The sequence below is a fragment of the Asterias rubens genome, chromosome 8 (genome assembly GCF_902459465.1).
Source record: "Asterias rubens chromosome 8, eAstRub1.3, whole genome shotgun sequence".
NCBI classification, from domain to species: domain Eukaryota; kingdom Metazoa; phylum Echinodermata; class Asteroidea; order Forcipulatida; family Asteriidae; genus Asterias; species Asterias rubens.
The window spans coordinates 1,784,344-1,811,075 of NC_047069.1; the positions used below are offsets into that span (position 1 = coordinate 1,784,344).

General features: G+C 40.6%; 2 protein-coding genes across 3 annotated transcripts in view; one reads left to right on the top strand and one right to left on the bottom strand.

Moving 5' to 3' along the window:
• The window catches only part of LOC117293290 (pericentriolar material 1 protein-like), a 53,876-nt gene extending 36,206 nt beyond the window's left edge, over positions 1-17,670 (bottom strand). Inside the window, exons 1-12 of one of the 2 annotated variants that reach the window (XM_033775532.1) lie at positions 17,566-17,670; positions 14,975-15,148; positions 13,861-14,145; positions 12,109-12,273; positions 11,330-11,371; positions 10,004-10,273; positions 8,770-9,105; positions 5,362-5,454; positions 4,076-4,172; positions 2,659-2,885; positions 1,927-2,059; positions 1,147-1,282 (exon numbers count right to left, since the gene is read on the bottom strand). In XM_033775532.1, coding sequence (XP_033631423.1) covers positions 1,147-1,282; positions 1,927-2,059; positions 2,659-2,885; positions 4,076-4,172; positions 5,362-5,454; positions 8,770-9,105; positions 10,004-10,273; positions 11,330-11,371; positions 12,109-12,273; positions 13,861-14,145; positions 14,975-15,133 — 1,943 coding nt within the window. In that variant the 5' untranslated portion in view covers positions 15,134-15,148; positions 17,566-17,670. The remainder of the gene's footprint in view (positions 1-1,146; positions 1,283-1,926; positions 2,060-2,658; positions 2,886-4,075; positions 4,173-5,361; positions 5,455-8,769; positions 9,106-10,003; positions 10,274-11,329; positions 11,372-12,108; positions 12,274-13,860; positions 14,146-14,974; positions 15,149-17,565) is intronic. The other variant, XM_033775533.1, reaches the window with a different exon arrangement.
• A 433-nt stretch (positions 17,671-18,103) lies between these two features.
• LOC117293627 (trafficking protein particle complex subunit 2-like) lies at positions 18,104-21,343 on the top strand. Its single transcript, XM_033775999.1, has 5 exons — positions 18,104-18,275; positions 18,946-19,031; positions 19,288-19,349; positions 19,839-19,924; positions 20,509-21,343. The coding sequence occupies exons 1-5, from the start codon at positions 18,177-18,179 to the stop codon at positions 20,605-20,607; spliced, it is 432 nt and encodes a 143-aa protein (XP_033631890.1). The 5' UTR covers positions 18,104-18,176; the 3' UTR covers positions 20,608-21,343.
• The last annotated feature ends 5,389 nt before the right edge of the window (positions 21,344-26,732 follow it).

The following is a 26,732-nucleotide window of genomic DNA, read 5'->3' on the forward strand; positions in this document are numbered from 1 at the left end:
AGAAAGATGTTTTAAAAGTAGACCACAATGATCCACACAAATTTGCCTCGAAATTGCATGGTTTTCCGTTTACTTTGCGAACTAACACGGTCGGCCGACGGTGTTAGTCGACAAGGAAAAAGGAAAACCACGCAATTTCGAGTGATACTTGTGTGGATCATTATATTCTACTTTTAAAATATCTTTCTAATCATATGCATTTCATAACAAACGGTTACAAACGCTTTTCGAAGACCAACTCGACCGATCCGAGGCAACGTGTTCCTTTAACCGGTAGAACTTTAAATTGTTGCTCTTAACAATTCCCAGGGCGTGTTGAGGTTTTTTAAACCATGGTCCATCCAAGAATGTTTTGGACGAACAAACTCATACCAAATTTTTCAAAGCGATAATAAAATGACTCAGCCTGGGCGACTAGTGAATTTTACTACTCAACTAGTTGTGTCTAAAATAGTCGTGACTGTGACACTAGTCACAACTAATATTTAATTCCCAAGATGCATTGCAGCATATTGTTTGACACACACGCAATATAGCATAATACACTGAAAGGATTAAAGGATGGGTCACTGATGTCTGATCATAAATTATGTTGTTGTGAGCGACACAAATGGTTCATCAAGCATGAAGAGGTGACTATTTTTTAGTAGTCGTGGCTAACGATGGATCAAGTGGTTGAAAAACAGACGTCGTGACTCAACTTAGCAATCAATATTGTGTCACGACTATGACATTAGTCGCACTAGACACTCAGGCTTAAATATGACCAAACTCAAACTCATACAATATGATCTTCTAGCTCTTACAAAAACTGGAGACTTCAACACGAGTTGAAATTAAAATAAACTAGCTACATTCAAGATTATCCAAGGCTGATCCCAGCTACCTTCCTCCTGAGTGGTCACTTAGTAACGTAGTCCGCACGATCCATACTTCCTGCAAATGCGATACGAATTTTGATGTCACATCTCTGTTTTCGCTGCGAATGTTTTGCAGGAGTTGAGCACAAGTCAACTGAAGCGAATAATTCGCTGCAAATATGTGACGTCAAAAATCGTATTGCAATCGCATTGGCAGGAAGTATGAACCAGGCTTTACTGGTCAACTCCACACTGATATTTCAATGATTTAACAAAGACTGTGTACCTGAGTTTATCCATGGCTTCATTGTCGTCTGACGCGCCTCCAACCAACTGAGCTTCCTTAACTTCCTCTCCACGCTGTAGCTGAGCCGGCTCCAGTAGATGGCTAGACGAAGCAGCACTCATAGCAGAGTCTGTATCTGTTAACAAAGTAGAGAAACAATTAGATGTCATTCGTCTGTCAGCATTTCACATCAGGAATATTGGTAAGATTCCCAAGTACTTGGACAAGAGTGCCACTGAAAGAGTCATTCATGCATTTATTACTTCTCGTCTTGTCAACGGCAATACTCTTCTCTAAAGTCTTCCTAACAACCTAACTTCCTTGTCACCGTGGTCAACTGGTTAGACTGCAGGACTTGCAATCACAAGGTTGTGGGTTCGAGTCCCCCGGCTAACCGCTGATTTCACAATGACTAGAATAAATATTGTCGTCTAGTTAATGAATCACAATTCCTTGATTTGTGTAATTCATAATCATAGACGTTAAACCAATGTTTGTGAGAGAGAGATTGGCTGTTGCCAGCTTGGTGTTTATATCCCTTGTGGGAGTTTGTTGAGTTCCCTTGATGGGAAGATCAGTCAAACAAACAAACAAACCAGATTTCCCGACAATTACCAATAGTGTACAGTGTCTTTAAGGATACAAGTGTCACAACCGGGACTCGAACCCACACTCTGCTGATCAGAAACACCAGAACTTTGAGTCGGGTGCTCTTATCCACGGCATGCCATCTATAACAATGGATTTCTCCTTGATTTAAGACAGTGAGTGTTTACTAACCTGCGCCTGGTATGCTTGGTCGTAGTGCATGAAGCTGATGTAATAGATCATCCATCTGTTGCTTCTTCTGTTGTAAAGCTTGAAGTGTACTCAGAAGATGCTCCTGCTCTGAATTCATGGCAGCAACCTCATTCTGTTCAAATTAGAAGTACACTTAGTTTTAAACCGTTGAACTATCCAAGAGTTTTAATCTGAAAATTTTAAGGAATTGTTAATTGCAAGGATGACATTCTAGACAATGCTCTAGAATTGCAGGTGTACAGACAATGTCCTTCTCCAATTTGTGACTGATCGCATCTTTCAAGAAAATTTGAAGACGCCTAGGATTTTGAGAGAATCCTGAAATCAGGAAAGATCCTGAGACATTGTATTTGCTTGTAATGGGAGACTTTTGGATGGTCCTTTTTCACAGTTCTTGCCGGTAGTGTGTGCTCAGACCTTTGCGCGTACCGTTTTTTGCTTCCCATTGACTTGAAATAATTGAACTTAAAGATTACGAAACTTGTTTTGATTTTGATTTTAGAGTTGAACAAAGAATTGACTAGAGTGGGATTCGAACCAACGACCTCCGGATTAACGTGCCGACGCTCGACCAACTGAGCCATTTGCCCTATATTGGCGGTGTCCCTATTTTGTCAACATCTTTGTTCGGGGGTGCCAGTCAGAAGCCGTACAACCGTTTTGGTAAAAAACTACAATTTTTGACTTTACTGAATTTGTTCCATGTCTTACCTGTTCTCTCTCAGCAATATCCAGTCTGTCTAGCATCCTAGCTTGTCTCATTTCTGGAGCTCTACGCTCCATATCCTCAGATAGGATCATCATAAGCAGTTCACGACGCTGGTCATTAAGGTCTGCATCACCACCCCTGGCCCTGGCCAACTCAAAATCAGCCACGTTGAAAGTTCGCTCAGCTTCCTGTAAATCGCTGGTGCTGACATCAGTTGTACTCTGAGAAGCTGAATTAAAAAAAATAAAAAATAGTTTAAAACAAATCCAGCACAATGCAGTAGGTTTAGAGATACAGGGCAAAATTTTACACTAGACAGCCGGCCAGAAGTTCCAGTATCCTCGAGACAGGATATGTCCGGTGGTCTTGAGAGAGCTTGAGACTTCAAAGAGCCTCAAGGAACTGTAAAATAAGTATATCAAGGAGCAGGATTTTTTCATGATGAACATGTTTTTAATACTTAGCGGTAAAGTTGGCCCAGCTACAACACTGCTTAGATTTCCACAAAGCCTCTGTTGAAAGGATTCGGGTACTTTTTCAAAATGTCCACAGATTTACATCAAACTTACAGGGTTTGAAGATAATGATAGTGGAAAGCTTCCCTTCAAATATTACCAACTGAGGTTGTGTAGTTTTTGAGAAATGAGTAAAACAAGTCACAAAATAATTTTCGTCTCAGGAAGACGAACATTATTTTAGCATGTAAAATCCCATTAACCAGTTATGATATTATACCAAAACCATAGCATAAATGGTTAATCTATTTTTACATGCTAAAAATGAGACGAAAATTATTTGTTTTACTCATTTCTCAAAAACTACAGCACCTCAGTAAGTAAAATTTCAAGGGAAGCTTTCTACTATCATAATCTTCAAACTGTGTAAGTTTAATGTAAATCTGTGGACATTGTGTTTTGTGTTAGGAAAAAGTACATAGACCCTTTAAAGAAACCATCACTGCCTGATAAAGGTTTATCACTTCATTGGGTTTGGAATATTTCAGCAAAGTCAAAGTGTACCAAACATCCTTTACAACAATTTTTTTTTTAAGGCAGTGGACACTATTGGTAATTACTCAAAATAGTTATCAGCATGAAACCTTTCTTGGTGATGAGTAATGGGGAGAGGTTGATGGTATAAAACATGTGCCATAGTTTTCGAGAAAGAAGTAATTTTCCACGAATTTGATTTCGAGACCTCAGATTTAGAACTTGAGGTCTCGAAATCAACCATCTAAACGCACACAACTTTGTGTGACAAGGGTGTTTTTTCTTTCATTATTATCTCCCAAGTTCGAAGACCGAATGAGCTCAAATTTTCACAGGTTTGTTATTTTATGCATATGTTAAGATACACTAACTGTGAAGGCTAGTCTTTGACAATTACCAATAGTGTCCACTGCCTTTAAAAGCAACTTACATTCGTCTGCGCTTTGGTCCTCTGACTTCTTGATGCGTCCTTCTAGATCTTCCTGCAACAACATCAACGCATTCTGGCGATTTTGTAATGCCCGCAGCTGTAAAGAACAACATACGTAAAACATGACTCCATTGTTTACAAATATTCCTTTACCTCAATGAGAAAAAGGTGGAAATATAAAATCGCCACAGCCAATGAAAAAGTGATCTCTACTTCAAGGCAGAGTTCACAATAGTCCGGATTGAATAACCCCTTTTTGTTATGAAAAGTCGCCATCTTGTAGGACAAACCGTATGCGCGTCCAAACGCGTACATCATCGAAACACGCAACATTCCCAGTTTGATTTCTACAGCACATGCACGCACACACACACGCAAACGCACAGACGCCCTCTTGTAGGTCAGATATTTGAGCCGCACGACGTCATATTCCATATGGTCTACAGTTGGATTGCACATGGCGCCATCGCCCGTTGTATTTGATGATAAACAATGGAAAAGAGAAAGAGTGTACGCGCTGCACACAACTCTTAGCCAACGATAGCATTGCAAACGAGCACGCTTCATCGAAAATGGTGGTCAATGACGTCATGTGAAATCAATCTATTACAAATCAGTAAATCACGCCAAGGATTTCCCAGAAAATTGTAATTCTTTTTATCAACACGACTTTGTATTTGTGGTAATAACCATCATTGAAAGCCAACAGAAAAGCAGTATTTCTGGACATTTCAAGATGATTTTTATTATTTACTACACCTCATACATATTCATGACAAAGAGTCGCGTTCTCATTGGTCCATTCATCATCACGTGCCATGTGTTAATTTTGCTAACTACCAAGCGCGCACGTGAGTATTCACGCAAGTGGTAAATGCACATGACAAGTTATAGTTCCCCAGGAGCTATTCTACTTGTCATGCGCACTACCATTGCGGGACGTCATCCCCGGGCGCTTTTGATCGTGGCACTGTTTTGTATACACGGACGAACAGCGCTCTCTAAGCGACATCCAACACATGAACAAACTTGTGCATTTTGTTTCACAGTCATCATTTTCTCTTGCTCAAAACTGATGTTCCGGTAACTGAATATGTATGAAGTATAGTAAAACAAATATAACATGGTGTATTTCGGGTGACTAGTCGATGAGCTCACCTCGGTATCGGAAGTTGACAAACAGTTAATAACTTCCAATAACTCGGGGAGCTAATATCGACTAGTCACCCTCAAACCATGTTATATTTGTATAATTAATCTTCATATGTTAATCAGTATGTAGATACCTCTTCCTGTTGTTGTAGCATCTTTTTCAGGAGATCATGTTGCTGACGTAATCCTTCCAGCTCTTCCATGCGAGTCTTCATGTCAACGTTACCCTGTAACCAAAACGGAATGGACTTCAAATTTGTACATCCATCCGAGTAAATTCAGTTTCTTTGTATTTGATTTACACTTTAAAGGCAGTGGACACTATTGGTAATTGTCCAAGACTAGCCTTCACAGTTGGTGTATGTCAACACATGCATAAAATAACAAACCTGTGAAAATTTGAGCTCAATCGGTCATCGAACTTGCGAGATAATAATGAAAGAAAAAACACCCTTGTCACACGAAGTTGTGTGCGTTTAGATGGTTGATTTCGAGACCTCAAGTTCTAAATCTGAGGTCTCAAAATCAAATTCATGGAAAATTACTTCTTTCTCGAAAACTATGGCACTTCAGAGGGTGCTGTTTCTCACAATGTTTTATACCTTCAACCTCTCCCCATTACTCGTTACCAAGTAAGGTTATATGCTAATAAATATTTTGAGTAATTACCAACAGTGTCCACTGCCTTTAAAGGCACTGGACACAATAATTAGTAATTACTCAAAATAATTGTTAGCATAAAAACTTACTTGGTTAAGAGCAATGGAGAGCTGTTGATAGTATAAAACGTTGTGAAAAACGGCTCCCTCTGAAGTAACATAGTTATTTGAGAAAGAGGTAATTTCTGACTCAAATATTAAAAGACTTCAGGCATGACGCTGTTTTTAGGCATCTGAAAGCACAAACATCTGTACAACAAGGTTTTTTTCTGTCATTAATATTTTGCAACTTTGATGACCAATTGAGTCGAAATTTTCACAGATTTGTTATTTGATAATAATAAATAATATCAAAGTCTTATATAGCGCCTAATCTACCAAACAAGGTACTCAAGGCGCTGAGTATATAAATACAAACTTGATTCATATGTTGACACACACCAAGTGAGAATACTGGTACTTGACGATTACCAAAGGTGTCCAGTGCCTTTAAATATGTTTTTATGGATGAATAAGAGTGTCATATATGACGGACAATATGGCATAATTTGTACACTATTAAAATCATTGTTAGTAAACAAAAGTGGCTTGAAATGACAAACAAGTTCTATTTTGCAGAACAATAGACATGTAGCATAGTTGTTATTTTAAACCATACTGTTACCATGGTTAACCTTCCTAATAAAGAACATTATGAAAGATTGGACATGAACAAATATTGTGTATAAACTTGGTATTAAACATTAACATGACAATTTCATGCCTTGAACTTGCTCTCGTTAAAGGGGCACACCAATTTCCCTCTGGTTAAAGGGGCAACAATATAAGCAAAATGTAAATTTTTATTTGAACTGTTGCAAAGGGCACCACAGCAAAAGCACAGGGCACCAACGGCAATTGCATGGGCAGTGTCAAAGCCACGGTGGGCGGTGCCAAACGGGGCTGCCCAGAACTAACAAATTATGCCCAGCACTCAAAAAACTGTCCTGCCCAGCACAGCTTGACCCCATATCTAAACATGAATCATTTTGTTGAACCGCTAGCCCTTGGTGGACTAAATTGGATTTAGAGCCCACCACTAAAATTGGTCTAGCTACGACACTGGCTTTGAGTTATTTCGAGGCTGGAAATAACTATTCTGATTTTCTTTAACGGACAATTGTTTCAATCAATTTACACGGCAATCAACACATTTAGTTTGGAAACAACAGAGGCAACGAATGGAGTTGTGAAAATGATTTGAGAAGGTGCATACATGTAGGAAAAAGATGAAATGTTCCAAGGGCAAACAAATGGACTGATAATGATAGGAGTGTCATGAAGAAAAGGTACAGTAGAACAGTTGAAAAATACAAATGGAAATGTCACTATTAGCAGGTACTATTTGGTTTTCCTATTGGAAAGAGGAGTAGTGCAAATCGTCAGGGGTGAGACTGGTCCAAGACATCTGATAAGTTGTAACCTTAACTATGTGTGCTTGGAGGATTTGTCAAGCATCTTGCAAAGCGAGTTAGTTCTAATAGACATATTCAATACGGCAATGCTACAATTGCTGAATCAGTAGCTGTGAACAATGGTTCACTCTGTTAAGCTAATATTACACAACTCATTACTAAAAACTCACGACTGTTCAAAGACAATGGGTAAGGAAAGGCAGATTATTACAGTTGCCACAACATACCCGTGTTTTTCTACAAAAAAATTCTCAGGAAAGCAAAGAGCAAATTTTAGCATTGTATCCTGTCGGACACTTTCAAAAGAAATTGAAAATAGCGGTTGTTTGTCCCAATAGCAATATACACTCAAATACAAGATGTAAAGCTGAGAAAACTGTTTTTTATATTTGGCTTGACTGTTTGTTTTTGGTTGAGAAAAAAAGGTCAAATAGATATATCAAATTTTTGTTCAGAAATAGCAGAACTACATGGATTTGAAACCTCATGTCAAAAAAGATAAATAAAAGGAGGTATAACATACATGTTTTATTTCAATGATTTTAGGTTGAACAAAGACAAATTTGACTTCCGGATTATTGTGCAGGCATTCTACCAAGTGAGATATCCTGCCCTATTTTGTAAATATCTTTGTTCGGGAGTGCCAGTCAGAAGCCATACAACCTTTAACAGCGGTGAAGTAGCCAGGGATAACACCCGAGTTTACGATACAACCTGGGGAGCGGCAGCCAGATCACCTTAAGGGGATGTGGATTTTGAATGGCACCCTCAAACAGATTAACAAAATAAGGAGATCACAAACATAGGTACATGCAGACACCAATAAGTAGAGCATCAGCATGTTAAACCGAAAGTTGTTGGTTCAAATCCCGCTCTTGTCAGTTGTTCTTTGTCCAACCTCGAACCAGTAAATTCACCCAGTAAGTTTTCCTTGTCAACCTGCTAATCCCCCCAAAAACACAATCACAATGGAAGTTATGTATCAGAAACCAATACAACCATGCCATTGCACAGAATCGAACCTAGATTGGAATATATTGGTCATTGTGTTAAATAATATTACTAGCACATGACTTATGCACTGATACTGGAAAACTATAAATAAAAAAAACTGAAATAACCATGCTCAAATAATATCAGCAAACAAGTTATGCTGTCTTCTGTTTTATCTAGCTAACAGGCTATGGTTTGATTCAACTATGGGTGACACAACATGCATTCAAGCATCCTTGCACAACCTTTTCCCAACTTTAGAAACCTGAAAATCGTTGAAAAATAGGCGCAGAACATGTCCTCATGCCGCCAAGTCCAGCATTCCCCCATGCAGCCTCTCTTGTCCACAATTCCAGAACTGTCCAACCAACTAACTCTTAGACCAGGCTCACCCCTGCATTGCAAGCTACCACTGTCAAACAACCAGCATGCATACCTCGGTAACATCAGCAGAGGGAGTGAGGGTAGACATTGCTGACGCCAACTCCTCATCTTCCGTCTCCTCTTCTCTGTCCAGACTCGCCTCCTCAAGACTGGAGATTTCCTTGTCCCCCTGGTCGTCATACTTCTTAAGCATAAAGCTGTACTGTTCATGGAGCTCCATCGTCCCGAACGCAGACGGAAGGTCAGACGCTCGACTACTTACAGAGGAAGCATCGTCACCGAGTCCGATGGAGGAAGCGTCCGACCCACTAGCATAGTCAAGATCTGACGGATAGCTTCCGAGTTGGCTTTCGATCTTCGGACGTGTGCGTGCAGTAAACGTCCCTTCCTTTTTTGTTTTTCGCCAGGTGGTAGGGTAAAAAATGTGGGAGTGCAGGGGTTGGTGGTTTGGTGTTATGAGTTACAAAATGATTCCATGCCATTTAATTTGACACAAATTATAACTTGGTAAACATGCTCTCTACTTGAAACTAACCTACCAAAATAAGTTGGAATTACTTTGGTTAACATAACATAATGTATTCCGCAGGAAATGAATGATGGAAATTTTTTCCCTAAAAAAAAATAAACAAGACTAATCGATTTTATGGAGACTTTATTCAAGGAGGAGTTGTATAAAAAAGTAATATAAGTTTGTCACAAAGAACCCATACCGAACAATACATCTACATTGACTACAATGCAAACAGGCCTGTATGCTTTGTTTTTTATAGGGCAAGGGCACGAAGGCGTTTCCTCCTTGGTAAAGGGCACCCTATGAGGAAATTGTAACTTTCTACTGGAACATTTCAAGGGCCCCAAGGCAATGACCAGAGGGCATGGAGGCAATCGCCTTCGTTGCCTCTGTGAAGTATCAGGCCTGATGCAACACTCTGAGATAGTTTTCTATAATTGTATGATACAGCAACTACTTCTTACTTAGTACTTTCCCCCCGAGTCCTGTGAAAAAAATATCACAGGCATGTTATTCTTTATCCCAGATTAAACATCTCTTATGCTGCCACAACATAGGATTCGAACTGGCTCTAGCTATCGGGCAACCTTGGTAGTCTAGTTGGTAAGACACTGCTCTAGAATTTCAAGGGTCTTGGGTTCGAATCCCACCCGAGTAACATGCCTGTGATATTTTTTCACAGACTCAGGAAAGTAACGAGTATACAGTGCAAACACACATCAATGTACGGCTAAAAACAAAAAATATACGTCTTACTTGCAATAATACTTACTGTTGTTGCTTCTGAGATGTCAGACTGTGCATCGATGTTGATTGAAGCACTCTCAGCAATAGAGGTCGACTGCGACTCGTTAGAGTTATGACTACTCCTTCCAGCTCCTTCATCGGACAGCATCCTCTCCAGCAGGGCCAGGTATCCACGCTCCTGATCATGAAGATGATTCTGAAGGTTGACTAGCTTCGCAACTTGCTCATCTGTTCCGTCCTCCGAGCTTTCAGTATTCAAGTTGGTCATCATGGAAGCTGCTTGTTTCATGTAGTCCTGTCGCAGCAAGTGGGAATACATTTTAGGAACACAAATTATAAAGCTATGGGACATCAAAGCATCGTTGGGTGTCACGGCCGAGTGGTTAAGAGCATGTGGTTGAGCGCATCAAATTCAAGTCATCAGAGTGGGGGTTCAATCCCGGGGATGGCACTTGTGTCCTTGAGCAAGATGCTTAACTTTAATTGCTTAGCTCTTCCCCTCACCCAGGGGTACCTGCGAGGGTAGAGGTTGATATTGTATTTGAAAAAGCCTCCTGAAGGCATGGCAGCTCGGGGCTGTATACTCCCCAGGGAGCTGAGAAAGATTACAGGAATGTAATAGGCCCAATGACCACGGGATTGATACGGTAATTGTAAAATGCGCTATGTATAAGAACTAGTTACTATTTGGATCATTTAAGTGGCGTGTCTTTTTTTAGGCATCTGAAAGCACACAAATTTGTGCAACAAGAGTGTTTTTTCTTTCACTATTCTCTTGCAGCTTAAATGACCAATTGAGTCAAAGTTCTCACAGATTTGTTGCATATGTTGGAATACACAAAGTGAGGATACCCAGTCGATTTCACGAAACGCTAGGATTAATCCTATCTCCAGTTAGCATATTCAGCCTACGTCTTTGGATGCGGAACTTAACTCGTCCTAAGTCCTAAGATTAATCCTAAGTTAGGAAGTGTTTGGTGAAATCGACGGCTGGTCTTTGAAAGCTACCTATAGCCCCTTTCACACGAGAGCAATTTAGCAAGGGTCCCTTGCTAAATTGTAGCATGGTTGTAAGATTTTACAAAATGCACCTCGTGTGAAAGAACAACATTTTTTGGAGTGTCCAGGGTCCCTTGTCCAACATTGCTACATTTTGTCGGAGGTCCGGACCTACGACAAAATCTCACTCATGGTGATAACAAATAAACAATCCACGGTTGTACATTTTGTAGCAAGGGACCCTGGCTACATTTTGGCCGTGTATAAAGGGCTAAAGGTGTTCAGATCCTCAGCATAAAGGTTATTGCCCTATGAGAACAATAGCATTGTTGTGACCACATTTTGAACTCACCCTGATTTGCATAAGTCTTGCAACTATCTGGTTTCTGTCAGCCTGCAAAAAAAAAGAGAGACAATTATTAACATCTCTGCCAGCATCAGTGGCAGACTTTAACATTTGTTTTGGGGGGAATTAATTTTTGATTGAAGATGATTGTATTATGGGCTAACTGTGTGCATCAAACCAAAATGTGGTCTTGTACCATAAATGCTAGTCCAGTAGATATGTTGATCAACAAGCCTTTCAATCTTGTTGAGTTTCCCCCAAATTTGAACCCTGCCAGCTCTTGAGCCCGTTTCACCAAGATCTTTTAACGATGGTTGTTTGAAACAAACTCACATCGGTGTAATAAAACCCCAAACTTGCGCCGTGTGAACTGAATCCGTGTGATGAAATCGCCACGGACCCGCATTATAAACAACCGGGATCAAGACCTCCTCCAAAAATTGTATCCCTGTTTAGAATTGCCGAGATCAGTCGTGTGAAACGATGGCCATTTAGTTTTCGGTTCTCACGTGAAAGGGGTTTTGATGATTGAGATCCTAGGAGTAGTAATAATCATGGGGCGACAAGTCATTTTCCCATGCTGGACCCACACTCTGCAATGATTTACCTCTTCAAACTGGCAATATTTCTAGTCTCGATACTTTCAAGATTAAGTTAAAAACCACAATATTTTTCTTGCGGTGTGTGGTTTCCCCTCTTGTGTGCCTTGAGTACCTCATTTTGGTGAATTTTGGCACCTTATAAACATTATTTTATTATTATTATTATTATTATCATTATTATACCATTTCGTTGACATGGTTGGCCTCATTGGCAGATTGTGTGCGCTGGTGTACAACTTCACGTGTAGCCTCCTCAGAATGGTTGACCTGTGGAGACTTTCTGGATTGGGTCTTCACATCTCGACGGACATTGTTGATAGCTGCTGAGGCTGGACTATCTGCAAGTGGCTGTTAATATAAATAAATGTATAGTCAATAGTCAATACTAAGTCAAAGCTACTAAGTCTAAAAACATTAAAACTACAAAAATACAATATACACTAAACCCATGTATAGGCTACACAAACAAACAATATGTGCACATTATGCAAAGTTAGCGAAAGTAAAAAGTTATAACCAATAACTAACTAAAGAACCGCTGTATGATTTACTACTTGACAATGTTTTAAACCAAATAGGTAAAAGTGACAGGGACATTTTTGGGGGTGTAAAGCTGTTAGTTCTTAAACTTTTCAGTTATATTTTGTCCTTCCTCTTTTTACTTCTTGAATTTTTGCATCACAGCAAAAGCAGAGGGCACCACAGCAATTGCTGTTAGTCCTAAGGCCAAACAAAATAATATATGTGTTTCCTATAACACCGGCCAAAAAATTAAGGTCGGTAGGGACGAAAACACATTTTATTTAGTTGAATTATTTTATTGCTTCAAAACTTAGGGTAGGAATCACTGTTAAAAATATTTTTGCCCTTGCATGTAAATTCAACGATGTCCAAGTTCGACTCGAAAATCTCTTAAAATGACACAGAAAATAAGCCCCAAAAAGCAACCGTTCCGAGGTCTGTAAATTTCACGTAACACAAAAGCAGATTCTACGCCTGTAGTCGTTGGTACTTTGCGTGCGGCAACAAAATACAAGAAACATTGAACGCTAGAGGTCGTTTTGGAACAATGCAATTCAGTGAGATAAAACGCCCTCTATTGGTAAAATCTACGCGAACCGGCAATAAACGCATTGAGACAAGACTCGATGTGTCACGTGGGAATTTTAGCGGGTTTCCAGGCGGCGCAAATGCGAGGGCGAACTCGCACGTGTAAATGCATGCTGCGACCTCCCAACACACGCTACACACGTCGTCCGTCAGTCGTTGCAATACTAGTACTTGATCAACCATGGATCAACGTCGTCTTTTCTCGTAAGAAAATGTGTATTTTCTAATGCTTTATTTTAAATGTGAAAACATTTTAGAAAAAAGGAAACATCAAATATAATAACGTTAAAATCGTGCGGTATTTTGTCAAACGGGGAGTGGGATCGGGGTCGTTTTATTTTATTTTGTCTGTAAATGTATAAAATTCTGTAGGGTCGGCGTGTTTTTCTAGGGTCGGTCGGGTAACCGGAAACACACATATTATTTTGTTTGGCCTAATTGATGTGAGTGCTGTGGGTTATTTTGAGGACTGCCATTACATGCGAGGTCTAATCGACGTGGCCTGAACATCGGATGTCACACTTCAAGGCCCGTGAATTACGCCAGAGACTGGGCCTCAAGCCTGGGTCAGTCCACGTCCATAATCACATTTCACCTACATTCATTTCACATTGAGATACGCAGTCAAATCTTTCATACCAACATTACATGCAAATACGTGCATGTACTGTTCAAAATACATATATGTGGACACTGCGTGCAGATGCCCGGAAGTTAGCTTTCCATATCTGTGTTTTGATTGGTCCAAGGTGATGTTTGTCAGCTGCACCCACATCACAAGGACAGGGAGGATAATGAAAGCGGACCAGTGTATAATCAACATACCTCTTCCATATCGCTGAATGTAAGCTGCTGTTTCAACATCTCTAGCTCCGCCCTCTCACGCACACTTGCAACATTCCTGGTGCGTGGGAATGTTGCAGGGGTGTGGCGGCGGCTCGGCTCTCTTCTAGGCGGAGAGGAGGTCAGAGAATCCTGGGCTGAGGCAGCCGAGGCAGTGGATTTCTTCTCTCTGTCCTTGTTCTTGGTCTTGGACTTCTTGCCAGAGGAAACTGTCATCAATCCATCCATAGTGGGATCGGCAAATGTTGAGCTAGGCTTCCAGTCCCACTGTATTTATCAAAAGGAAAAATAGTATCAATCAAACTCTAGACAAAAACAACATACCAGCTGTAATATAAGTGAAAAAGCAGAGAGGTCATTATTTTTTAACTTCTTTGACACTAGGGTCATCCCAAGGCCATATGGTCAATTCAAGGTGAGAGCTACACTTAACTGATCTGGGGCCGATTTCACAAAGATCTAAGATTGATCGTAACTGCAAATCAATCGTAGTTGCTAAGTAAAGTGTGATGTCACAGTACAAATCACTATGGTGATACTGAAAATTTGTCTTGCGATGAACATTATTGCTTTGTGAAATTGGCCCCAGGGCTATCACCCAAATCAACTGCCACAGGGGCAAATCAACTGCCACAGGGGCAAATCAACTGCCACAGGGGCAAATCAACTGCCACAGGGGCAAATCAACTGCCACAGGGGCAAATCAACTGCCACAGGGGCAAATCAACTGCCACAGGGGCAAATCAACTGCCACAGGGGCAAATCAACTGCCACAGGGGCAAATCAACTGCCACAGGGGCACATTGCGACCTAATCCTGAAATGGGGTTACCCCCTTCACAGTCCATAAGGATGTAGGCATGGGTATCATCTAGTAGGAGCCTGGTTGAACATGTTGAAGGAGCAGAATGCACAACCTTCCCATATTTTATGAAGCAATTATGGCCAAGTGCCTTGCTCAAGGGCAAAAGTGTCATGACAGAACCCATGATGCTGCTGCTGACAACACCAGAGGTTGGGTTCGGTGAACTAGACCGCTCAGCCACGACAAACCAAAATCATGTAAATACATGAAAAAATTATAAAGTTGTAATTACATAGTTGTTCGGTCGACCCTCATCCTTTTCTCCAATCCAGTTAAAGCGGAAATTGTCTTCAGCTCCTCCAAGAGAACGATGAACCCTTGATCCAGATGATCGGACTCTTGGCTCTGAGGCTCCGCCCCTCATTAAAGAGGCTCCACCACCTGTGGCCATGTTCTACACAGCAGGCTAAGAGATAAAAAGATATTGAAAAATAACAAATACATATACAGGAGCCTACCAGTCATAATGTAAGGCCGTGTCCGAAACGGCGACTTCGGCCACAGCTACGGCTAGATCGCGCACGTCTGCTATCCTTCAACACTGGTAGACGCGCTGATCTAGACGTAGCTGTAGCCGAAGTCGTCGTTTCGTACACGGCCTAATATCGGAATGTTTTTGAGAGGCCCATTCTCATGAGACGGGGATCGAATAAGGGGGACAAATCTGCGCAGTGACTGCTTTGGTTGACTTATGACAAGTTTTAGTCTGGTTCCACACCAATATTGTTGTTGTATTCTTATTAATCTTTGGAGAGAGAAACAAGACCCCTACGCCAAGGAATCAAACGCAGGGCATGTCAATTGCGATACAGGATCGTTTTCCTCATCTTTGACTGAGCCCAATAACCAAAATATCTGCGCGAGTTTTTTCCAAAACCTACCAAAAACCAAACCCAGAAACTGGGTGCTGTACTCCTGTTCTATGGTAACACTGGCATCCAACTCCACTTGAAGTTGGATTGATGTTCGGAAAAACTTTTTGCAAATCACAAGGTTAAACAGGGTTCGAAATTAGCGGTCGCCCGGTCGCCAAATGCGAGTGAAAATAGCGGCGGGCGAGTGAAAACCCTTTCTCACTAGCCCGCCGAGCGAGTCAAATAATTACTCCTTTTCTTATATAAATGAGAATTCAGTGGCAAAATCCCACAGAAGACTTTTACTAAAGCTTTTAAACTAGTAAGTTTGACAATTCTAAGTACTTGCTAGATTTAATTTTGCCGTGATCCGGACCGGAATTGCTGTCGTTCGTTTCAGAAAACACGTACAATCAATTAAAAACACGATGCACAACCACATGGTGCCGAGTATCCTTACTGTAATTACAGTACACGGTCGCCCACTGGTACTCCATGCAGTATGCACAGCACATACACAACACACACAGTCGTCCAAAGTCCATTCTGACCAACACTCTGCATGCTGTGATTGGCCGTTGATGGCTGTGGATCATGATATTCTTGACTAGACTTCAATGCAGTACACGTTCACGAACGGAGTAAATAATTGCCGCACGTTGTGCATAAAATGCCTGCAGATTGTGCACAATGTACAGCCTTGGAGGAATTCCAATAACATGGACAACTTTTGTCAACAGAGGGCGTTGCGGGGCAAAGTTCATTGAATTATTTCTCGATGTGCGTTGTTGACTGAACATTTTGTTGCAAACGGAGTTCAAAACATGTTCAAATCAACCGACCCCCTAAAGGCCGAGTTATAGTCGGTCGCGAGTCGGAAATCTGTGCGCGCGATCATAAAAAGACACGTTTTTAGGCCTCAGTCTTAGGATTGGGCGCAAGATTTCCGTCGCGCGACCATCGCGTGACCGACTATAAACCGGCCTTAACCATGAAGTCATTTAAGTTGTTTTTGATGGAAAAGGGATAGTTTAAGGTAAAAATTCAGATATAAAATCCTTTAAAAAAAGCAATTTTAAAAGCATTTTTGTGTGTTTTTTTTTGTGTTGTTTTGTGTATAAATACATGCGGGCTAGTGAAAAAACCTGCGGGCGATCGAGAATTGTGGTTGACCCGCCCGGCGGGAGATTGAAAAAAAAAGTTAAGGGAAACCCCTGTTAAAATATTTGCCTTGTTACCTCAATGAGATATCCCTTTTTGTAAAAATTTGTGAAAAAGTGGTGGCGCCATACGGAAAGTTATCCAAACAGAACACTGTGCCTCTAATGGATTATGGGATTTGGATGTTGAGAACATACTACTGATTTTCACAATTGACAGAGATTGCGCAAAATTTTGCATGTGAGTGTGACACAGCATGCAGTCTGCATATTCACTTTCAAGCAAAATTGTGTGCAATTCTATAAAACGTGCCCGACAAAAATTTCGAAAAGAGTATAGGGGACTCCGGTTACTAGGACTATTTAAAAACTTACGTAAATTCATGAGACATTAGCATCGCTTTCAAGTTATAACTAACAACTACAACAATTTCTTTTAATTTAAAAAAAAAAAATTATTCAATTTATTTTTGCTTTGGCAAACTATACTAATTACTGGACAATGCCAAATATCCACAGTCAATCGTCTGTTTCTGGAAGTGAAAAGGAGAGGATTCTAAAACCAGAATGTCATCTTCTCAATCAATGACGATCATGACGATGGCGCACTTTCACTGGAAAGGCCGCGGCGCATTGACTTGACGTGCTTGCATTCCTCAATGCATTACACAGTGTGTAGCCTGTGCGAACACTTCCCGCTTGGTTCAAAACCATGACAACCACCACCGTTTCTGTGCTAATTGTGTAAAAACTGAGCCCAATTAAAGTGTGAAACACCTATAGTTATGATTAGTAATACTTATACTCACGTTTCGTAAAAGCTCAACAATGGTCAACCCTTGTACATGCAGAAAATCAACTGAGAACAAATTTATTTTGCACTTTAGGAGCCAACAGGAAAAGTGGCCATCTTGAAATTTTGGAGCAGTGGTGTGGCGGATGAATTTCAAGAGAGTGATTAGGCTTATCTGCCACAAAAAAAACTTACTTTTTCAAATTATATGAAATAATTGATTAGAAATGTACAATTTTTGTAATAATTTGGGTGAATTTTCAGCTATTTTTGGCTAAGTAATTTAGCAAAGGATACAATTATTGACATTACCAAGGATAAAATAGGCACTGAGTTTTGATAGCGGATTCTTACAGAAAAAGGTTGACATTTGGCTAATCCTGTGGCGCGGAATGAAAGCGCTATTTTGATTGGTCAATCAATTACCAACGACTGTTATATTTTAATATATTTCTGAACATAAAATAGTTATGTTGTCATTGGCCTAGTCTGGTTCCCATATTGAGCAAAGTAAAGTCGTAAACACATATACGTACAAGGCGGAGAGAGGCTGAAACCAAGCAGAAGATCGGAAGCTTTTCTTGACGAGTGGATGTGAATGCGCGGACAAAAAGGGGATTTTTAACAATGTCTGGGAGCTATTATTTTGTCATTGTTGGTCATCATGACAATCCTGTCTTTGAGATGGAATGTGGACCGCAGCTGAAGGGGACAGACACGGCCAAGGTGCAAAAACAACGAGATACGATTTTATCACTATATGGGTGCAATGGCCAATGGTTGGCCCCGGTTGTTTGTGTTATAATTTATTGCTAAATCAAATGATTGTTAGCTTGGGGGGGGGGGATAGGACACACTCTCACATGCTCTCACTCAGTCTTAGTTGTACAGTAATGTGCTGATTATAATATTTTATTATTAATTATCACAAGTGCTCTTTATTATGGAAAACAGATTTTTTTTTTAGAAAGTAGAACTTCTCCGTAACAATCACAATATCCAGCAAGGCATAAGTTCGAAGTGGCTTGGTATTAAAATATGAGACGTGTGCTAATAAATGGATCAATCCACGGGTGTGTGTGTGATAAGTGATTAATCTTTAAGCAAACTTGATGCGCAGGTGACGCATCGCTGTGTACACACAGATAAAAACACATTTTGCGTATAGCTTTAGTAGCACAATACTCGGAGTTGAAACAGCAGGGTGTGATGTACCTTGGCTGTGTGTGTGCGATATATATTGATGTTGCTATGGATTGACCAATCAGAAGCAACTATTATATTTGTTCATTAATAACAATACAGATAAGATCTTGCTCGTGGTCGTACTAGTTGTACTTGAGGTTTAATCAACACTTAATCAACATGCAAATCTTTGTTTTGTCTTATTTTACAGAAAGATGATCACCGCCATTTGAACCAGTTCATTGCCCATGCAGCATTGGATCTCGTTGATGAACACATGTGGGGAACCAATAACATGTGAGTTTTTTGTGAACGGAGAAATCAGACCTCAACTTGTGATTCGAGGAGAGTTCAAGGTCTGTCTGCTTTGTTTTTGAAAGGGTAAGGGCAACATAGCATAGGGTACCCTTTACCCTGGAGAAAATGCCTTGGTGCCCTTGCCCTTTCAAAAAAACAAAGCATTCGGGCCTGGGTGGGGGGGTATGGGAGGTGGGAGTATTAGAAACCTTCCAAAGTATGTAAACATGAAACATACTTTTCTGCTTTGTTACAGGTACCTGAAGATCGTGGATAAGTTCAATGAATGGTTTGTATCGGCGTTTGTCACAGCTGGACATATCCCTTTAATAACGTTTTTAAAGTTTATTCTCGGCCTCGCCGGTATTTTAAAGAGAGAAAAAAAAGGGTCATTGATGTTCGATTTGGATATTCTCATTGCTCTTATTAGAGCCAAACGTGAAGAGACAAGACAATGAAGAAAAACCTCAGTTTAAGATGTGGGAGGAAAACCCCGGAGCACAAGGGGCAATAGATGCTACGCCATGGTCATTGATATTATTGAATATTCATAAATACCCCAGACAGTTTCTCTACTCCTATTGGTGGAGAGCGCGTCACATGGGTGTGCATAAACCTTTTGTTAAGGCACACTGTAGCTCTGTTTATGCACACTGAGCTGGCTTGGACTATTTACAATCATCTGCTTACACTCAATAATTCATGAACAAGTTACCAGGTGTAAAAGCAGATAAACTTCAGAACATTTTGGTTTTATTGTTGTCCTGTAACCATATTCTGAATTGATTTCCTTAACTTTTCGATTACGTATTCGATTCATTGTTCTACATGACATCAAGAATGAAGATGGAATAAAGAATTTCTTCTCTGAAGTTTACGAGATATTTATCAAGGTAAACTCACTTCCACTATGTGAAAAACCAAAGTTTGTTAGTTTAAAACGCACATTATATCAATTGAAGGGAGATACAACAGTTATGAAAACTCTCAGCTGTGTGGTAAGACAATATCTGTGAAATAGAGACCAGGGGTGGATTTCATAAAGAGTTAAGACTAGTCTTATCTCCAGTTAGGACGAGTTACTCATTCTAACTTAGGACTAGCCTAAAGTTTTTAATTTAGGACTAGTCCTAACTCTTTGTGAAATCGACCTCGGGGCTCAATTTCATAAAGCTGTTTAGCAGAAAATACTGCTTGTCAAATTTCTTTGCTAAGCAAAAAATTGAGCGAGTCACAAGCCACAACAATGTCAACTTAATGTAATTTTGGCTGTTTACCTGTTTATGTTAAGCAATACTTTTCTGTGCTTAGCAGATTTTTGCGCTTACTGACTTTATATCATTGGTCCCTGTATCGCACTGATCATATGATCTTTCAATATTGTTTAAAGTAACTTGCAAACCAAGGTATAATTGTGCTTAGGTGACAGTTACCTATTGTTCTTACTAAGCCAAGTTTAAATCCCTTGTACCAACAGCTCTCGATGAATCCATTCTATGAGCCCAGCACACCCATCAAATCAGCAGCATTTGAGAAGAGAACCAACCACCTCGCCAAGAAGTACCTGACATCTTGAGGGAAATTCATCATGATGGACGCTAAAAAATGTGCAATACCAGGGACGAGAAAGTTCAGACTTAAACTGAAATCATACTTTCTATGTCTGCTGGATGAAAAAATTTGAGTTTATTTTCTCAAGATTATAAGGAAATTGTGCTTTTTGATCCACATCTCTAGTATTGCGGACAATGTTCATACAAGCTCCATGAAAGCTAAAACTCATGGGGTCATCGACAGTGGAAATGCCATGGGAGCACTGGATCAGTAAAACACCATTATTAAAGACACGTAATTCAGCAAGTACATTTTCAAAGCAATGGGAGAATACTAGTATAGCTTATACTCTGTTATTTGAATCACTTGTTGTATCTCAACATAAGCATACAATAACAAACCTCTGAAAATTTGGGCTGAATTGGACATTAAACTTGCAAGAAAATAATTAAAATACAAAACACCATTGTTGCATAGAACTGAGTGCTTTCAGATGACTGAGAAAAGCTTCATGCCCAAAGCCTTCCTCAGATGCAAGCGTGATGGTGAAAATTCACCTCTTTTTTGCTCTTTTTTTACCAAGTAAGCTTTTATAGTTATTAATTTTTTGAATAATTACCAAAGGCATGCCATCTCTTTAAAGACACTGGACACCTTTGGTAAACTTTTGTTCAGGTTTAAATTCCAGCCCTACAAACAAATGTGTGTAAAGTTATCTAAAATCTGTGTAAATAAAAAGATGTCATAAGATCATGTAGATAAAATATTATTACAGACGTGTTTTATTTATTTGTATTTAGAGTAGCAACAGGAAAGTAACCCAATTCACCAAACATGGCAGAGTTTTTATTTTGTGTGCTTTTAAAACCTGCCATACTGTTAAAAAAACTAAATGTTGGCTGAAAGGAAATTGAGTCAAAAGAGGGCGCTATCAGACAACATTTTACACCATTCGCCGCTTACAACAATAGGGGCAATTAGGGGGTACGGCGGGCGGGGTAGTAACACCGGCTTTAGAACATGAAGGTGTTCTTGGGGGGAAATCTGTCCCCGGAGATATACTGTGTCCCCTTTCATGAAAAATAAAAATGGGGTAAGGATGGTGATTCAATAGAGGGCGCTATCAGAACAAGTTTGCACAGTTCGCCGAATTTGGAGGGCGAGGGCACCGTCAACGTCAGGGGGACAGAGTCTCCCGCCACATCAGTTCCTTCCAGAAGACGTTCATCATTGCCTACGGATAAAGACAAAGGACCTAGTCCAGTGGTCTAGCCCAAACTCCTAATGTCACAGAGGCACACTATATGCACAGTAACGGTGACCCCGAGTTGCGTGATGTAATGACGAAAATTTGTTTAAATGGACGCCGCAATCAGGACGTTCCCGTTGCTCGGGACGGAATCTCCGGGGAAAGAATCTCCGAGGGACAGTCCCCCGGCCCAAGGACTTCGCCCGACGCGTCGGCTCTAGGCAGGACCGTACACCAAAGATGTACACCAAAGCCGTGCTATGGCCACCGGATCCCAAGTCGGGGTCAGTTTGGATCTTGAATTTAGGCTCTTTTCCAAAGGCTTCGGCTTACAGGATCCAGCTTAAATCTTCGTCAGTCAGTAGATAGACCGACGGCTTTTCGTTGGAATGGGGGCTTTACAAACAGCCGAACCCGTGGTGCTTCGTATACGTGACGTACAATCACTGACGCATGATAACGCGCGCATGCAGAACTTACAAAACGCGCGATTGCTCCTTAAATGCGCGGCCACGGTTCGTATTCCTCTTTCGTCACAATCGCGTCCTGGTAACAACGGACGTAGAGTGTTGATAAAAAAAAATGCACTAAAGATGCTTTGATACCACCCGGGTAACACTTCACCAATGAAGACCATGGGTTGAGGCTAGGAACAACAGTTGTAAAAGGTAAATAGCTGCCAGTGGGAAAAGTTTCTAGGTTGGTTTGTAAATCACTATGGACGGTGTAGAGAAGTAACATAAATGGCGCAAGACATCAACCTACATGATCTTGATGACGTATTTCCATCCCTAAGACTCGCTGATATCAGGACACCAGATAGATCCTCCCTTAATAGCCAAGGTGAAGCTGAAGGCCTTGATCATGAAGGGGCGTTTGGTCCATCCACAGCTGCAGCCGAATGGGAGTTGAGAGACCAGTACCAACACCCAACCCAAGTAGACAAGGGAGCAAGTGAGTTGAAGCAAGATGTAGACGATCTGAAGAAGGAGAACCATTTACTTCAGCAAAAGCTGCACCAGTTACAAAGAAACGCCAACCTGAAACAAGTGGCTCTCATCGGCACTGTTATATCATGGTTCGGAGAGAAAGGTCTATTGGAGGAGGATGGTGAAGACACAGCGCAGAGACTTGCTTCTTTGATGATGACTGCTCGTACAACGGAGCAGTTGGTCCGATCAGCTGCAGAGATATGTCAACAAGTGTTGAAGTCCAATGCAATCAATGTGGGCACCAACACAGCTGCTGCAAATGGGCGGGAAATAGAGCAGGACGAAACTTCACAATGGCGAAGCGGAAGTGTAGAAATGTCTTTTAATCCGCCATTCTCATCTTCCAGAAGAGTCAAAAAAGATTCAGCTCAGGCACAAAATAACTTCACTTCACTGGCTGAATCTGAAGGGAATACTACCACACTTGCTTCATACGAACGGGAGATTGAGCAGGACGAGACGTCACAATGGCGGAGCGGACGTTTGGGAAGTTCTTTTAATCCACCATTCTCATCTTCAAGAAGAGTCAAGAAAGATTCAGCTCAGCAGGCACAAAATAACTTCACTTCACTGGCTGAATCTGAAGGAAATACTAACACAGCTGCTGCAAATGGGCGGGTCATTGAAAAGGACGAAACGTCACAATCTCGGAACGGAAGTTTAGGAAGTTCTTTCAATCCGCCATTTTCCTCTTCCCAAAGAGACAAGAAAGATTCAGCAAGTCTAGAAAGTTCTGTCGACCCACCAACCTTCTCTTCGAAGAGAGTCAAGAACGAATCAGGAAATTTAGGAAGTTCATTTAATCCACCAATTTCCTCTTCCGAAAGAGTCAAGCACGATTCAAATCAGGTAACAAACGTCGCTTCATTGGCTGAATCTGAAGTCGAAGGAAATCACGCGCCAATCTCAAACTTTCAAAAAGACCCAAACCACACAAGAGATGCTTTCGACGAGGGTGTATACCGTTTTGATGCACGCCTTCGTCGGATGCAGAAGGCAGCTGAACAACTTGACGACAGACGTTTCGAGACAAGGTACAACATAACACGCCTGCGTCAAAATGCCATCAAACGGTTTAGAATTTGGAAAGCAATATCAGCTTCTCGCGACTCAGCAGTAGACCAGGTGCCCCAAGAGGCAAGGAGTGTGTACTACAACGAACAACCTCGGATAGCCCCAACGCCATTGACACAATACTCCGTGGAAAAAGGAACCAGCTCTGTATTCAGAAGATTCGATCCGAATCAGACGATACTTGGAGAGATTGCCTTCCAGATTGAGAGACGCATCCTTGCATTTGTGTTTCAAAGAGAGCAGATACTCTTCGGCTATAACTTGGGTGAGAATTGCTTGTTTGTTTGTTTGTCTGTCGGGCTTTGTCTGTCTGTTTGAGACTGCATCTTAACAGACTGATGCCGTTTCAGAATGAAACCCCACTCGTTTGCGTATAATAACATCAAGATGGGCTAAATGAAAGCACGTGAAAGCAATTACAATGAAAAAGTTGAGTCTTTAGAACCTATTAACGAAATGTAGATGAAGTAACAGTAGTATAAAGATTATTCAAAACCATTTGCCCAGCTACACTGAAAGCTTTTTTGCCATAGAACTTTGTTTGCTCGGCCGATTTTCTACCTTCCGCCCAGGTAGAAAGCAGGACAAAATCTTTTCAGAACTGAGAAGTCTCCCGAATTCCGAAAATCTACTCCGCGGTTTGTAGAATATAAAGCAATACAGTTCTCTAAAGGAACAAAATCTACATTGCAAGTAGATACACAAGTTCTCAAAAGCACATATTAATCTACCTAGCAAGTAGATAGGCTACACAAGTTCTCAAAAGCGCAAACTACCTAGCAAAGGGAAAGTAGATACACAGGTTATCAAAAGCACAAAAATCTACCTAGCAAGTAGATAGGCTACACACAAAATCAAAAGCACAAACTACCTAGCAAAGTAGATGCACAAGTTCTCAAAAGGACAAAAACCTACCTAACAAGTAGATACACACGTTCTCAAAAGCTACCTAGCAAGTAGATAGGCTATACACAAGTTCAAAGGCACAAACTACAAAGTATGATGCACAAGTTCCCAAAAGGACATCATTTATACCTGGCAAGTAGTGTTACCGCAAACCAAAATAATAATCTCTTGGTCTTCACATTCTAATCCAGGCAATATGGATCTCGTGATCCGAACGTATCTCGATCAAGGCTCACGGTCATCGCTGCAGCATCGCTACGATCTCATAATGGACGTCTTACGAGGCTATGGTTGGATGAGAGGGCGCCACCCACAATTCGTTGCCGATATGATTAAAAGTTATGGTACTTTTCTGGATGTGGAGACGTCTCGAGCGGAGATTATGAAAAGAGGTATGAAAACATGATGATCTAAGTTCATTAAGTTATAAAACATAATCAGTGGGGGCGGGGGATCCTTGCCCCCTCTTTCCTCAAATGAAATCGGGGGGAAAATGCTTCAATACCTTTTAAGGCGGCTGAGAGCACATTTTTTAAACGAGTATGTTTTTTCTTTTAATGTTCTCTTACAGCAGATCACAGAAAAGGCCATAATCCTAATAAACCAATCACAGAAAAGGCCATAATCCTAATAAACCAATCACAGAAAAGGCCATAATCCTAATCAACCAATCACAGAAAAGGCCATAATCCTAATAAACCAATCACAGAAAAGCCCATAATCCTAATAAACCAATCACAGAAAAGCCCATAATCCTAATAAACCAATCATAGCAAAGGCCATCATCCTAATCAACCAATCATAGACAAGGTCATAATCCCAATGACCTAATCATAAATCCTGCCTAATGACAAAACCGAGGTTTTTAATTTGATTCTACCCAGGCTGGGGTAACCGCAGCGAGTTGAAACGAGGCGTGTTGTGTATCTGCCCAGTACGGGAAGTTCTTGACATGCTGGTGATACTAGACTGCCTTCTCCACATGGCACGCAGCGATGGACTACCAGTCTTCCTATGGTAGTGTCCGTCCATGGACCTTTATCACGGTGCAGCCATCTTAAATTTATCCTATTGATATCAATGTTACCAAACCGAGGCTGGAAGAACAAAATAGTCTGGTTCCTAATTGCAAAATTATTATTAGCATTCATTGTTAATTAATACGAGGAACATGACCAAGATGGAGGCAGCATGATCAAGGTCTATTGGAAGAAGCCAAACAACTAGTCTTGATCGGCTGAAGTCACTTTGGTGGGATTCGAACCCACGACCTTTGCAATTTTCACAGAACTCGGGAAAGTACTGAGTATACAGTGCTAACACACATCATTAGAAGAATGCTTAGCAAAAAGACATTCAAATGTTTTAAGTTTTATCACTTCTTTGTTTTATTTATATATACCAACTTCTCAATTGATTACATTGAAATAGGATAAATGCGTGATGTGCCCACATGCGTCTTTGGTTTGTTATTTTTATAATGGTAACCCATTTACTGGTTGATTTTACATCAAAAATGTTCCATCTTTACAAATACATGTACATGTTTCAAGAGTGAAGGACCGGACATTCGACATTGCCTATTCTCATCACTTTGGTTGTCAACAGCTAGAAGTTGTAAAATATGTAAAAAAACAAATTTAATATAATGTCATTAGAGAGAGTTTGGAGTTATCATGTTATTGTTCTGAAACAGAACAAACAAAAATGTTGTATTAAAGTAATATTCTGGAATTGGTGAACATATGAAGTAAGATATATTAAAAATATCAAGTAAAATATTATTTGAAACACAGCATCCTCGGTTTACAATGTAAATAACAGCACCGTCATATCACAATATACAGCCAGTAATTGCAAATCTCAAATTGTATTTATGTTAGGGAAGGGCCTTTCTGGCATTTCTAGACACTATTGGTAATTGTC

What these genes read in the sequence shown, in the direction of transcription:
- LOC117293627 (XM_033775999.1), top strand. Translation starts at nt 18,177, where the DNA reads ATGTCTGGGAGCTATTATTTTGTCATTGTTGGTCATCATGACAATCCT. An exon ending in ATGTGGGGAACCAATAACAT is followed by an intron (nt 19,032 to 19,287) that starts GTGAGTTTTTTG and finishes GCTTTGTTACAG; the next exon opens with GTACCTGAAGATCGTGGATA. An exon ending in GGCGTTTGTCACAGCTGGAC is followed by an intron (nt 19,350 to 19,838) that starts ATATCCCTTTAA and finishes CTTTTCGATTAC; the next exon opens with GTATTCGATTCATTGTTCTA.